General features: G+C 31.7%; 1 protein-coding gene across 5 annotated transcripts in view; it reads right to left on the reverse strand.

Moving 5' to 3' along the window:
* The window catches only part of USP45 (ubiquitin specific peptidase 45), a 63,893-nt gene that overhangs the window by 18,587 nt on the left and 28,620 nt on the right, over positions 1-16,686 (reverse strand). For 3 of the 5 annotated variants that reach the window (XM_016151997.2, XM_016151995.2, XM_016151994.2), the window contains exons 9-13: positions 12,574-12,661; positions 4,226-4,307; positions 2,229-2,320; positions 979-1,035; positions 508-651 (exon numbers count right to left, since the gene is read on the reverse strand). In XM_016151997.2, the coding sequence (XP_016007483.2) occupies positions 508-651; positions 979-1,035; positions 2,229-2,320; positions 4,226-4,307; positions 12,574-12,661 (463 nt within the window). Of the gene's footprint in view, positions 1-507; positions 652-978; positions 1,036-2,228; positions 2,321-4,225; positions 4,308-12,573; positions 12,662-16,686 lie in introns of those variants that run through there. The other 2 variants (XM_036220275.1, XM_036220277.1) reach the window with 2 other exon arrangements.

Consider the following 16,686-nt stretch of genomic DNA (forward strand, 5'->3'; position numbering starts at 1 on the left):
ATTAGGCCTCTAGATCTAATTGCCTTAGAGAGAAAATAAAGGAACACAATAGCAAATGAATTACTATCAATATGGGAATGTACAAAACTGCTTTAAAAAAATGACCTGATTTCTTCAAAAAAATAAATTGCCGAGGAAAAAATGGGCAGTGGAGGAAATCTGTAGATTAAAAGAGATTTAATGAATGGATATTGGTGCTATTAATAAGTTATTAATATTTTAGGTATGATAATGGTACTGTGTTATATAGTTAAAAAGAGTATCTTTTAGAGACACGCATTGAACTATATATTTGGGATTTTTTTCCAAAATAATCGGGGGTGAGGAAGGGGAGAATGTGAGGTAGACATAGATAAAACATTATTAATCATTAGCTGATAACTATGAAGCTGAGCACTGGGTACACAGGAGTTTATTATATAATTTTTCTATTTTTGTATAATTTTGAAATTTCTCTTAATAAAAAGTTTTAAAAAACAAATGTCTCACAAATGTACATAATCTTACCTTATCTTTAGATGACGAAAGCTTCTTTGTTGCTCCGGGTTGAAGAGTATTTTCTATAGTAACAGTGCCAATGTGCTGATCATTATCTGTCTCCTGTAAGCTTCTATATTTACTCATTCTTCCCAAAAATAATGGTTTTGAAACCTATATAGATACCATGTACATAACACAAAACCTCTTTAAAAAAATAAATTCTGGATATCATCTACTTTTTAAAATTCTAACTCATTTGAAGTATAATTTCTTTAACATTCACTCTCAAAATATAAACCATAAGGGTTTAAATTCCTTGAGAATAAGAACTATATCAAAATATATGCATACATATACAAACCCCAATATTATACTGTATAAGGTCAATTACTGTATATAAAAAATGACTCATATTTGATAACATACTCAACAAATGCCTGCATATACGAATAAATAAATGCCCTTCACAAAAGACATATTATTAAGTTTTCTCCTTACCCTCTCTTCTATTATAGGAAGTGAAATATCAATAAAAGGATCTTTCACCATGGAGATCTTTAAGAAAAAATATATTGAGAACTTCGGTTAGAATTCTAATATAGACAATGCAGTTTTGTTAAAGCTTAAAGAAATCAAACTTCTCAGGCAACTTAAAATTTTAAGTTAAAAAACATTCCTGGAACAATAGCAATTTAAGTAGGTATAGCAGCACATATCATTAATCAAAATAAGATATCCCAAAACATTAATAAATACAACTCAGTTTAATTTTATAATGTTGTAAATATAACCTGTAGTGTTTAAAGTAACTTCAAAATAAACTGTGTAGAATAATAATGATTAAAGATAAACATTTTTAGTGAAATCAGTGCCATAACATATAAAATATGAAACATTAAGAAAAAGTCATGTAAAGAGTCAGAGTTTGACTGTGTTTTGTAGATTCTTTAGGATAATTCTGTTTTGAAAGATACTCTAGCTTGTGGGAGAGAAATCAACTTCTATGTTGAATGTATTAGAAATTTTAAGTAACATCATGTTGACACAGTCTGTGCTTCAATGTAACAGGCTAGAAAGACATATATAATTCTGATTGTGTAAAACTAAAGAAGATAGACAGGCTCTCCATAATCTCCATAAGGGAGAATGTATATAAACTCTCTCTTTTACAATAAAATCTGACAGAAGTTTAAGCTGATCACACTCTAAGCCATATGCTTCCAGAAATATTCTTTATCAAGCCATTGAAAATCTACAAAAATTCATACATCTTTAAATTGTTGTTAAAGTACAGATGGCATTTCAAATAAAAATTATCAATAAATTCAAAGATGTTAATTTAAATTTACTTTAAAAACAACTTAAACAAGTCCTATAAAAGTAAACTTAAATTCAAATGTGGTAGATCACCTTAGGTTATGTTACTACATCAAATTATTTCTTTTGGAACTATATTTTAGGGCAAAGAAGAAATTCACAGAACTTTCTCTTCCATTTTAATACAAACAGGTAGTTAATACATCCAAGACTTTTAAAATAGGCTAAGAGAATTCCATAGGTTTCTCAAGAGGAAAAAAAACAGATCTACTCTTAAATATTATAAATTGTTTACTTTCTAGGAGTGAAGAATACTATTATGTAGTCATCTGTCACAAAAATAAGTGACTGCTGATGATTATATATGTGAAAGAAAATGTACAACATGACTGTAATCTGTTCCATGTTGAAGTGAATTTTAAAGTACCTACATTTGCACATTCTTCACACATGACTGTGCTAGTTAATTCACCAATAAAGATCCGATCTATGAAGTTCATTTTCACACCTTCTCTTCCATATGCTGTAAAAATAATGCTTTTTAATGCATTAACCTAACAATGTAACATGCTTTTATCCCCCTGTTGATTCAGAAGAAATCTAAGGCACATGTCTAGTACCACATTTAATAGTGTATTTTACTTTAAGATGTTATAATGTCTTTCTCCTTTGCAATTCTGTAGAAAAAATATGACTATCAACTACGGTAGTCTTCAGGAAATAACAAACTGCTCTTAAAAGTTAAATTAAGTAGAGCAATCATCACTATTTCTACTATACCGCAAGTACTTGCTTTAAGCCCTTTAAAGCCTCTGAGCCTAACCTAGGGGTAGAGGGATGGGAAAAGAGATAATGCTTTTAGTGCTACAGATGCCAAGACCTAACTATGGAAATGACAGAGTAGTCAGGGACAAGTAAACACAGCATAGTGTAAAGAATTAAGATGGCAATTAATAACTGTTATATATATATCTGTGTGTGTGTGTGTATATATAGACTGCTATATAAACACTGTTATATATATGTGCATATATATATATACACATATATATATATACTGGTATATAAAAAAGTCAAAATTATTGTTTGAAAAATATTTATAAATCAAAGAAATTATGCCTATAATTTCCTTCAAAACAGTCTTGGGTTGGAAGAAAACAGAGAAACATAATACCCCATGAACTGAGTATAGTTTAAGTGGGATGATGGGTATATGGGGCTTCATTATACTGTTCTAATAGAAATTTGAAATTCTCCAGAGTAAATACTAGGGGAAAAATATATTTAAAAACCTATTTACTTCTCTTTCAAACTTTTTTCCTATCCTTTTTGGGTCTTTACCTTCAAATTACAAACAGCATTTAACATAATTTTAAAATAGTATTTGAAGCACTAAATGACAGAATAGACATATCCAGATGTATCAATAAAAATTTATTAATTATGATAATTAGAAATGATGGTAAACCTAGTTGTTTCATTAAGAAAAATTGTATGAGAGATTAAAAATAGTAAAGATTACAAAACTGGAAAAAGGTAAAAGAAAAACTGGGCAGTTATTATAAACATGCACTAGATGGCACTATCTCAAAACAAAAGAACAGTATGCCTGAGAATCTATATTTTTTAAAATCTTGAATCCTTAACTGCAATATAAAGTTTTGGCATGTATATCACAATGTATATAAATTATAGACATGTAATGCGTAGATATGCTACAAAAATATAGAAGTTAGAAAAGATAATAAGTAAAATACAAATATTTTTAAATGTCTTCTAAAAATGATGACTTCATACTACTATTAGTTAATATCTCAAGGCAGAATATACATTAAGGACAAGGTAAATCACTAATAACATGGAATATAAACCCATATGTAAATGTTGATAATTATAAGTGATCTGCTTAGATTAGATAATCATTGTTTGTGCCTCATAATTTGGCTGATGAAGTCAACACTGGGCGTAAAGCAGGCATGTACACTTGACCTATTAGCACTCTCTTCAATAAATGGTTTCCTTGAAGGAATTTTCGGAGCACTTAAGAATTTTGTCTAGTTAAAACTAGATAATATCCATAAATCCAGTTATCCAAGCAGACCTCATCTGCAAAATGACATAATATGATGAAAGTGAACTTCCGAGGGAAGATGCTATTTTCAGCAACTTACATACTTCACATAAAGGCATCAACATCGATCTGCGTCTTTCATATTAATTTTATTTTTACAAATTCACATGGATACATTCTAACATTTTGTTTCTATGATCTACTAGACTATCTTGCAGCCACTGGAATAAATACATCTTCATTTTAAGGCCACTGCTTTAGAGAATTAGTTCACATAATGCTCAGTTTTTCCCCTGAAAAGAAACTTTTAATATTTTCTTCTAGAAGAAATTTTTTACAGTGAAAGAGTCAACATACCTTTGACTTTTTTTCTAGTTTCATCATCAGCAGTTTTAGTAGTTGGGTTGTTAAATGCTTTTAGAATGCTCGCTTGTATTCTCTATAAAACAAAGTTAATAAGAATTTAATAAGAATCTGTTCTTTCACAGAAATATTTTTTGTGTCTTTGAATAGAATTGGTTTAGTAACAATTAACTTCAGTCTCATCCTCTTAATAACAGAAGGACTTTCAAATAGCAAGGTACACTGGATCTTCGTTCCCTAGTCTGTAAAATAAAATGAATTTTTAAAAAATTAAACAAGAAAATGGAACAATTCTCTTATTTGGGGGAGAATTGTTTAAGAAGCTCTTAAATTGGTCACTCTGACTTCCATGTAGATTATTTTATTAATATACATATGTTACTAATGTCCAAATATCAATTAATGTCCAAAGCAAGAATACCCCAAATCTTGCTTGTTTTGAATTTAGTTGTCAATAATGTCATGTCTTAATTAAAGTCTTAAGCAGCTCTTAGTAAATGACAAGATTTGTTTCCACATCTCTTGCATGTGTATTAGGAAAGATCCAACCTCACAGAAAACTTTTAGAATTAAATAAAACTATATATTCCAATAAAAACTTATCTAAGCTAACAAATCATCACCTTTACACTAATTATGCCCCTAATTAGTGGATGGATGAATTTAATCTTCTCTGATTCATACTTTACAGTGGAGTGAAAACTTGTTAATTATCCTTCAAAATATTTTTTTAAGTCTTAATCACAGGTTTTCATATGTGAAACCACTGACTGACCTGAACTTCCTGGTGTAAAAATAATAATGTTAGTGTTAAAAATTTATTATGTCAAAGGGAAATTAAACCCAAACTCCAGACTTCCCAGAGAATCCAAGGTACTGTCCATTGCTCAGAAGAAAATTTGCAGCCTTATATATTTAAATCGATTAAAAAGAATAAAAACAAATTAAGCAGCCAACTTATATATTTAGAAAAAGAATATCAAAACTGAACAAAAGTAGAAGAGTTAGTGAAGATAAAAGCAGAAATTGAAGAGAATTAATAAATGAATCAAAAGACAATTCTGTGTTCAGGAGATAAACCCACTAGCTAATCTTAATCAAGACAAGGATGAAAGCATAACACCGCATCCAAGAAAAAAAGGAAACCACTAACAAAATTAAAGACACTTTCAGTAATCAAAAGAGGCCACTTTACTCAACTCTCACATAATTACATTGGAAAATTCAGGGGAAAAAAAACCAGATAATTTTCCAGGAAATTAATGCCCAAGAGACAGAAAATCTTCCAGTTTTCATGGAGGAGGAAAGGGGAAGAGAACATTGTTAAATAGTACTCTTTACAAAAATCTCTATCCCCTAACAGTTCACAGAGGAATGCCACGAAACCTATGTTCCAGGGCATAGAAAAAAGGAAATTTCCAAATTATTTTCCTGAAGCATAATATTGGTATGAAAAGTTGACAGAAAGTGCACACAATACATGCCAATATCAAGTATGAAAAAATTCTGAAGAAAAAGCAACTGAATACAGTAGCACATTAAAAATACAATATGACCCAGAAGCTTTTATTCTAGCAATGCATACCATTATAGTAATATAAGCCATTAAATTAATAGGTGTAGGAGGAAAAAATTCTAAGATCAAATCCCTTGACATCCCCTATTCACTATTAGTTACCATTGTCTTAAAGTTCTATTCATTGCATTTGATAGTAAAATAAATCTCAAAGGTATGACCATTATAAAGAAGATAAAATATAATAAAGTTAATAGCCTTCACACACAAAAATCAGTTAGAAGATATGGAATACCCCATTATAATAGCAACTAAGAAGATAAAATAACTAGGAATAAACTTAAGGTAAGAAATGTGTAAAATCTAAATGAAGAAAACTTTAAAACACTACCAAAAGACACAAAAGAAAACCTGATCGAATATAAAGACATACAATGTTCTTGGATAGGTCCTAAGAGTATAAACATATCAATTCCCCTAATTTGTGCATTTACCATAATTTCAGTAAAAATAGCAAGAACTGGGATTTGGGGTTTTTTTGTTTGTTTTTGTTTTAATGTGAGAGGTTACAGGAGAGATCAGTTCTAAATTAGATACGGAAAAATAAACAAGAATAACAATGAAAACTGGGGAGGGAAGATGACTAGTCCCACTAGATTTCTTGAAATGCATTAAAACAGTCGTAATTTAAAGTATGATCCTACTATTCAAACAGGTAGGCAAATATAATGGGAAGTTAAAAAATAGACCCAAATACATATGAAAAATTAGTATAATTAGGGTGTTATTAATTGAATGGGAAAAGTTCAGATCACTGTAGGATAGTCAAATGGGAAAAAAGGAAACAGGATGTACTTTAATGGATCAAGAGTTAAATCTAAAAATGAATCATAAAAGTACTAGAAGAAAACGCGGGAAATTCTTTTATAACCTTGGAGTGGGAATGCTTTTTTAAGTACAACTCAATATCCAGAAGCCATAAAAAAAGCGTTAAATTAAAAAAAAAATTTTAACTTTATATATATATATAAAAAGTACTTCTATATTATAAGCAAAATCAAAACATAAATGACAAAGTTGGAAACACATTCTCTCCTAGTATACAAAAACTTTCAGAAATCATCAAAGAATCAAAACTCAGAAAATTGGGCAAAAAATAACAGATAAAAAATATTGAGCCTAGTATAAAAAGGAAACGTACACTAAAACTACCCTGAGATACCATTTTCTACCTAGCAGATTGGCAAAAATTAAACAGTCTAACAAAACAGTCTTCTGGTGAGGGTATGGGAAACAGACTCCCTTATATAGTACATTGCTGACAGAAGTGAAAATTGTATGCCTATGGAAATAATTTAGTGTATATCAAAATTACAAGCATATATATATATATCATTTGATTCAGCAACCTCATTTCTCTATTTATACAGATGTACTTACACACATGCAAAATAATATATATCCATTATTCATCATAGCATTGTTCATAAAAGCAAAAAACCAGAAACGATATGTAAGGAGGATTCAATAAGGAACTGGTTAAATATGTTGAGCTTAAAAAAAAAGTAAGGAAGCTTCCTATCTTCTTACATGAAAGATTGCTACAATATCTTAAGCGAAAAAAGACAAACTGCAGAAAGGTGTATATATAGCATATGCTACCTTTTGAATAAAGAAAAATGTATAAATATATACACCACCAAATGAGAGCATAAAGCAAGAAAGATAATATGGTTTACAGGCAACATTGGGGCAATACTGAAAAGTAGCAAAGGGAATTCCCAGGAGCAAGTTAGTAAAAATTTCAGAATGATGCCTATGCATCAAAAGTGGGAGGCAACCAATCCAGATTGGAATAGTAAGACTTGTGAAGTAGACATACTACCAACACCAAGGACATTGTACCATGTTTTTAAGCCAAGGACAGAATATATGGGGAATAAGCTGCTAATGTCTGTATTTTCTCCTCCATGCCCCACTGCCTGGATTGGTAGTGGATATATATTATCCTCCAGAATCATTCTGCTATGACCTATTCCTGAGAACCATGAACCTGAAGCAGAAAACAGAGCAGCCTCTAGCTTTGCTGGACCAGAGAGCTAGTACTTTGGTCTTTTCTACACCTTTGCTAGTTGTCTTGACATTGGCATGCCTGGCTTAAAATACATTCATGACTTCCCCAGAAAGAGCTCTTGTAAACTCTGGGAAGCCAAAGCCAGACTATGTCCCAGAGATTCTCTTGGCTCATCTTCTTTTGGGAACCTTCTTCCAATAATATCAATAGGTTTGTGCTTGCTACTCAGTTTTGCAAAACTAAATAATATATTTTTTTTAAGTATACATCGGTAGCTATCAAAATGAGCGGTTACCTCTGATGAGGAAGAAGTGTTTGGGGAAAAAAAGAACAGGTAGCTTCTATGGTACTATTTTCTTTTTCTTTTTCTTTTTTTTTTATAACTTCTGAGGGTGGTGGTGAGGAGGAGTGATAGTGGTATTTATATTACGCTTTAAACTGTGTATTTGTACACATTCTTCTATATGCATGAAATGTTTCATAAGTTAACACTTTCCCCCAATAATTGTGGAACTAAGTTTCATTTATTAACTGTCCTATAATTAGCATATTATATTTCCTAGAACTGCTCACTATTTTCTTCTAGTGCATTGAAAGTTAATGCAGAATTCAAAAACTTAAATATAAACAGGGTAGGGTCTAAAAATAAACATACAGTAATCCATACCATATCATACTGTCATGAAATATATGCAAAGGTAATCAAAATAATAAAATGTACTCCAGAAACTACTAAAAATTAAAATAATCTCCAATTCAGACTCCAAAATTAAAATAATTCAGATACTGTCTAATAAGCTAAAGTTGATTTACACCTTGAAAAAAGAATTTCTTTAACCAAAATAAGCAAATTAAAATGTTATGAATTCCATGCAGGGAAATATTTAATGAATGTAAATGAAAAATTCCAATAAATACCAATGTTCACCTGTAAATATTTAATGTAACTGTAAAAAGCCTCTAACTCAACTTGGAAGACTAAATTTATTCTACAATTTGAACAGTTTATAAATTATACATGACTTTCAATATAATTTAATAAGCCTTTACTATATTCTAAAATGTAAGCTATTATGATATCATACTCTTTAATAAAAGAGTAAAAACAAAAGAGTGAAAACAATGAAGTTGATTAAATTATGACCTTTAAACTATTAGACTTTGGCTTTTTTATTGTATCCCAGATATAAATTTATATTCTCTCCTCTATACTGTTAAAGAGATAATAGGTAACTTATCAAGTTGAATAAAATAAATGGGTTTAGGCACATCTACAAACTCTCACTGCTAAGAGTTGTGCTTTGAATCATTTAGGTTAAAAAAACAGACTTTGGTCAGGGAGCTGTTAACAACTGCAGCACATTAATCAACTAGTGCTATCAAAGTTTAACTATTTCAAATTTCCATCTTAAACTTCTTTAAAAAAAAGAACGCAGAAATTCATAATTTAAGTTAATGGCGATATTATGCCTTTTAAATAATCCTATTCAATAATGTATTAAAGTGACATGCCTTTGAGAAGACAATAAAAATGTAACATCATTAGTTTAGTGACAGCTCAAATTAAAAAGAAAAAAGCACAGGTTATGTTTCTAAGTTGAAAAGCCTGCCTATAAAAGAAGTTCTTACATTAAATTTGATTTCCAATTTCCAATTTTTGCACAAATGATCCCTTTAGTGCTCTATTCAGTAAGAGGATGTTATTTCCTAAACTTTACAGTCATAAGAAAAAGATTTTAATGAAACAATATGAAAGGAGGTCAGTAGTTTTTAATCATTACTAAAAGATTCTGGTGGCAGACATAACGCTATAGCCTTTCTTCAATCAGAAAACACATGGCAGTGACAAACTACAATAACAGCACGATTGACAGCTGTGGGGTTCCCAGGCCAGACAATGCAGCTCCTGCCTTGGTACTCACTGTAACTGATCAGCACAACTGTCCTTGCTTGCAAGACTGAATAGATCCACAGATTTGACATTTTAATTTTGCCACACCATCTAAAACCCTCAAAGAGAAGGAGGAAGATAAGAGCTTTCAAAAACCAGTGTCTCCTGATGTGTTGCCTGAGTTTTTAAGATACTGTGAATCCTAATGCACTATTATGACAAAACAATAATTTAATTGTAACAAAGAATGCCATCAAGTAATAGAAGTGAAATAGAAAAAAAATGATATAGATTTTATTGTTCTACTTGTAATATCAACAGAAAAATAATGTAGAGGTAATTTTTAATTTCACTTCTAATGATACATGACCCCCAATTATCAAATATATTCTTGCAAATTAAAGAGGAAAAAATCATTCTAGCAATCGGTAGACTGAATAAAGGAACTCCTATATCATCTGCAGGCTCTGAAGCGTCAAAATACATTTATTATTCCTAATACAAAGACAGAGCATCTCATTCCACACCGCTAACTTGTATCTTCCTCTTCAACAAGAGTATTAATAAACCATAGTTACTGAATTAGGCTAATACTTTTCAAATAGTAAAATAATTATGCTTATATTTTACATAGCAAACTTAACAAAGAATGTATTTATACTGGTCATTGAAGACAAAGCATTAAAACTAAGCTTTAATAAGCAGTATTATATAGAATTAGAAAGATCATTAGCTTGATAGAAAGATTTCAGTTTAAATCCCCATTCTTGGTATGTTTCTAGAACTAAGAAAATGTCATCAAATATTCGCTCATGGGGGATTGTGCTAATGTCCCCCAAATTTAACTAGTTATATATCTCTTAACTGATTTTAAAAACAAATTATAAGTAAAACATAACAGTATTATTCTGTCAATTTAACAATTTATTCAAATTGTAACCTATTCAAAATAACTGTAAATCCCCAAGAAACTAGCTTAAGAGACTGTTTTCTTCCCAATTCCAGTCCTCAAGAGAAACTGCCCATTTAAAGGGTAAGCACTGACAACTTAGTCAACAAACATTCACTGAGCATCTACTAAGTACAATGTACATGGGGCACAGAGATAACATTATCAATCCTTGAGGAATGTCATCACAGCCTAAGGTGACAAAAACATGAATTTAAATAGAAGGTTGTAGGGTTCTAATCCGAATATATAAAAGTAGAGGATGGCAGAAAGAGAGCGACACCTTCAAAAGTTAAATTTAAGTCAATAAACAGCTAATTAAGAATGGCACTGTATTAATACAGTTGGTTCTTTGTATCTGCAAGTTCCACATCCCTGAATTCAAACAACTCAATCAACTACGTAGTTAGGCCGGTAATGGTACTGAACATGTATAGACGTTTTTTCTTGTCATTATTGCCTAAACAATACAGTATGACAACTATTTTCATAGCATTTACATTGTATTGGGTATCATAAGTAATCTCTAGAGATGATTTAAAGTACATGTGGATAGGTTACTGCATATACTACACCATCTAATATAAGAGACTTGAGCATGGATTTCAGCATCGGTGTGGGGTCTGGAACCAGTCTCCTGCAGACATTGAGAGACAACTGCATATTGGTAACATGAGGGAGTGATTAACTCAAAGTTTATGATTATTTCTGAGAAAATATGAGAAGCCTAATAACTCTCTCTTTACTGAAAACCAGCTTTTAGGAGTAAAAAACACTATAATGTTATAATTCAAAGTAAAAATTTTTTTTTTTTTTTTTAAAGGGGAGAATCCTCCCTGCCTAGCAACAGAGTAACACCTACCACAAGCATATTAGCACTTTTCACTGGATTGCTTTACTACATACTAATATATAGGTAAAGAAGTATATTCACCTTGAAGAGGAAATAGGATTTCACCTATTATGACAATTATGATTGACAGGGGCTGCCCAGAGTGCTATATTTAGAATGATGCTAAAACTGAATCCAGACTCAGCAGAGTTATTATGAATGATTGGCAATGTCTGCTATGAGTAAGAAGGGGAAAGTGGAGGGAATGTACCATGTATTTGACATCTTTAATATCCTGAATTTTCTCTGAAAAAAAATTATATGCTATTTGCACAGGATAGCAACAAAAAAAAAGTTGAATTTAATGTAAGAGTCAACAAACAGCTAAGCAATTAAGAGAAAGGATTACAACACTGTTTAAGGAATCTATTCAGTCCATGAGCCATTTGTTCTCGTCTAAGAAACATTCCCTGATCCAGGAGGCTGGGGCCCAACTCCTCTAGACACCGGTGACTGATCACTGAGTGGATCCTAATCCACCACGGGATAATGAAGTTTTTCTCTTGGGAATTGGGATTCACAAACAGGCAGTTTCATTTTTATCCATGCAGAACTGCAAGTTTTATACATGCAAACTGTGGTGATCATGTGCTGCCATTCAGAGAAGCAGAGAAACTGCTCAGTCTGCAAACGGATGGATAAAAAAACCCTACAGAGCCGGAGAGACTAGAGAAATAAGAATACTTTCTGGATTCCTGAGAATCTTTCTGTCCCAACTATATCCCCTTTCACCTGGATTCTTAGATCCTTTTTCTTTATTTAAGCTAGTTTGATTTATTTATAGCCAAAGGGTTACAAATAATAACTAATTTAGGTTAACCAATAAAGGGTATTAGGGGTTGTGAAAGAGTGAAAGAAAATAATCTATGGCAGAAGAGTCAAAAAAGAGAGAGAATAGAATAGCTAGAAAAATATCAAATTACTGCTCAGCCATACATTAAAATTATGGTAGAAATTAATTCCTTCAGTTTTATACCCTCTTCTTAAAGAGTATGTATGATACACATAAAGAAATCTGACCTTTGTTTCTTCCGTCCTCACTGCATCCAGCAGATAATGCAGAAGTTCCTGACTGTCCTGTTGTTGAAAACTTTTAAATCGAGGGGCCCTATGATTTAAAAACAAAACAGGAAAGAAAAAAAGAATCATTTCATCAACAATATATTATTATTTATAAAATCACTTTGAAATAACATAGCCACGGATTCAATTTACTTCTTTTTCTATTAAGTCAAGACAAAATGTGATTGCTGTTCCAATCAGGATGAGATCTTAAGTCACTGAGAACAATATAACTATCTTTCATTAGGCAACTACTATATGTCAAGCACGTATGTTAAGTTTTACATAGGTTAAGTCACATAATGCTCAAACAAACTTGGGATATTCTATTTTCTCCAGCTTATATATGAGGGCTCAGAGGGACTGTGTAAGCACAGTCACTAATAAGCAAAAACAAACAAACAAAAAAACAGTATTCAAACTCAAGCTACTGTGATCTATTATCTTCCTACCTTAAATAATCAAATGTATGTGATTGTATTAAAATAAAGAACTATAAACTGATGTCTCTGTGAATGTATTTTAAGAATTTGACAGATTTCTAGTTTATTAATTAAATAAAAGGATCAGGTGCTAATCATAGAAACATCAATACAGCAAATATTTAGTTCATTTCAGTTATATTCCTGGCAATGAAATCCAGTGCTAAATGACCATTTCTGCCTTAAATGCAAACAAGTACTAAATTTAGGAAGTGCTCTAAGATGAAGAAAGAATTTTGTCAAAATAACACAAAATAGTAAGACTATATTATATAATACAAGTTTATAATTGTCTCATGGTACAGTACACAACATACCTCATTCGATATACACAACAGTGCTGTTAGGGAATTCATAATTAATAAAAAGTTCATTTTACACTTGAGAAAACTGAGGAACAAGGCTGAGTGCCACTGACATAAATCCAGGTCTTCTGATTCTTGAGTTCAGTACTTTAAGCATTATTCCTCATTATCTCATGATACATGTTCATTCTAGTAAAGCACTAATGTGAGGTCCTGGTGCTAAAAAGCTATTCGAAACAAGCGTGAATCTAGCCTGTAAATGAAATCATCTTAGTTACTTCTACTCACTCTTGCTAAGAAGTAGTACACAGCAGAATCATATTGAGCACACTTTCATTAATTCCACTAATGGGCTTCCCTTTCTGCATGTTGTGGATACTGTTCACTTCCTAGATCAGAGATGAGGACAGAAACCAAGACAGACACCAATTCCAAACCTATTTGAGCCTCTACAGCTAGACTCTATGAAAGGCAGAAATTGCATGACACTATACTTGTGCTGTATTACAAAAGGTTAGTGGAGTGGAAGAGGACTGGAGGGGGAAGGTGAACCCTTCAGAGATCCTCACCAGCATGGCAGCAGGTAGGAGAAGACAATTTATGACTTTTGAAGCAGGCACACAGGAAGGAAATTGGTCCTGAACAAAGGGGAAGCTGTTCCCACCATCTCTCCGCCTATAGCTCCAACTCAACCATACACAAAGCACTTACTACCTTTTAAACCACTGAAGAAAATTTACTAAGCCTGGATTTTTTTCTTTCTTCCTTTACCTAGGACTGGGGAAAAAATTGTGACTTATAAAAAATCCCTAATAGCGCCAATCTGAGCTACTAATACCAAGGGAGACCTTCAAGCTTAAAGGATAAAAAGAGAAAAACCACCAAACACATGAAAAGATTTGCCCTATTCAAAATAAGGGAATCACTATACATTCACAATGAATGTACTTTAGTAAAAATGTTACTGTGGAAAAGAGGAAGGAATCTTTAAAAACCTCAAATTGTAAGAGGAAATTGTATGTCCACTCATAAAACAGGAATAGACAGTCGAGAAAAAGAAATTTAGAATGAGAGAATTGTAGAGATGTTTTCTGGATGAAGATGAATCAGTCTGTGCATGATCTAGAAACTCTACTCCAAGCACAGCAAATTTAAAGAGAAAAAAGAAAAAAAGTCTTAAGTGAGATTCCGAACCACCCCCCCCCCAAAAAAAACCCACGAACAAAAAAACCCAGAGCAAAATAGAGCACAAAACAGTAGACAGAGAAAATAACAAGAGTGCTAAGCCCTGGGCCTGAAGGGTGAAGAAAACTAAAAATACTTTGTGTCAGACAGAGCCAGGCTCATTGGTTAAGGATCCTTGATCTTCCTCTCTGAAAGAAAGCCTTTGGGCAAATGTTGCCTAAGGCTACAACAGAACATAGCCTAGGGACCTGAAGCTGAGCCAAGCCTTCTACAGACTCTTCTCACAGAACAGCAGGAAGACAGCTGTGAGTCATTAAGAGACCTGGATCTCTAAGGCCAGCTTAGAGGACAAGGGTGAGGCTATCTTAAAATTAAAAATGTTTAGGTAGTGAGGAGCGGGGTATGAGAAAGGGAGGTGATGGAAAGAAAGGGGAGGTGGTGGGAGTGGCAAGAAAACAAGAAGGTGTAGAGAAAATGCAAGAGAGCAAATGGGCCAGAGATGGAAGAGGACGAACAAGCAAACAAAAATCTACTCCAAAGAAGATTTTATACACAAATATTATAAAACACAAAGATATTTAACGTTAAAAAAAATTAATTGAAATGAATTTACTCCAAATAAATTTTATAGAACAGTCCCAATGAAGTTACAATAAATATGTTGAGAATGTCCAAAAACAAAGGCATACTGCCAATAAAGGCCTAGCTATTAAGAAAAATTGGAAAAAATTAAATAAGAATATGTTGATATTAATTAGCCAGTTAAAAATATTAGAAATAATAAAATCATAGATGTAAAAATACAAAGGATAAGATACTAAACTACACTATTGAAGGGTGAATTTGTAAATTAGAAGGTAATAAAGAACATATATAAAATACTATACACTGTACTTTCATTCTATCTTGAGAATTTGGTGGCACCCCTTAAGGTACATTGACACACCACAGAATAGTCTTAAGGTAAATCTAACAAAGTATGTGCAGGATTTGTAGGCTGAAAATCACAAAACTTTGATGAGAAAAATCAAAGACCTAAATAACTGAAAAGACATATCTAATCATGTATGGGAAGACTCAACCTTAAGATGTCAATTCTGTCCAAACTTATCTACATATTTAATGCAACTCCAGTTGACAAACTAATTCTAAAATTCATATTAAAAAGTAATGGAACTAGAATAGTTTAAAAAAAAAAAAAAGGAGGAGGGAGAGGTGGAGGAGGATGAGGAAGAGGAGAAAGCTCAAGGACTCACGTTACTCAATTCCAAGATTTCCTATGAAGCTCCAGTAATCAAGACCTTGCAGTACTGGCGCAAGGACAGATCAATGTAATAAACAAGGTTCAAAAACAGGCCCAACAAATATGACTTAAATCTTCCTCTTATTTTTTAAAAATCACTTTTCTTAATATATCTCTTTTTAAAGTAAGCGCAATAAAGCAAAAGAAAACGTAATTTTTAAATGTTTTCAAATAATGTTTGACCAGTCATTCTATTTATCCTACAGATGTATTCTCACAAGTGCAATAAGATGTATACACATATGTAAAATCGAATAAGTTATAGCCACATGTACTATAAAGATGTACAAAATATTAACCAAAACGAGCAAATTGCAGGCAATTTGTGTGTCCATATGTGCAAAACCACTTTTGAAAATTAAAACAGATAATAGTTTGAATTTTTATCTATGAGCACTTATTTTAATAATTTAACTAATTACTTTAAAAATTCTTTTAAAAAATCTTTATAAAATCACGATGAAATGATACAAAAAGCTACTTTTAGTAGAGTCAAAAACAAAGTTCTAAAGCATATAATGTCCTAAAAACATTTATGAAGCACCCATGTCTCGGACTTTTCAGGCCTTTTGCCAAGCAAATGAAACATATAATGAACTCTCCATACTTTGGACTGCACTTAAAATACCATGGCACATTATGCTGAGTGAAATAAGCAAGTCACAGAAAGAAAAATAAAATTTTTTTAAAAAAGAAATTAACATTGGTATAATACTATGAGTTAAAACACAATACCATGGCATAGATAAGCTTAAATTAAAATAAAAATTTAAAGATTGTAGATATACAAAAATGT

This window comes from Rousettus aegyptiacus, unplaced genomic scaffold (assembly GCF_014176215.1).
Source record: "Rousettus aegyptiacus isolate mRouAeg1 unplaced genomic scaffold, mRouAeg1.p scaffold_m13_p_1, whole genome shotgun sequence".
In the NCBI taxonomy this organism is placed as follows: domain Eukaryota; kingdom Metazoa; phylum Chordata; class Mammalia; order Chiroptera; family Pteropodidae; genus Rousettus; species Rousettus aegyptiacus.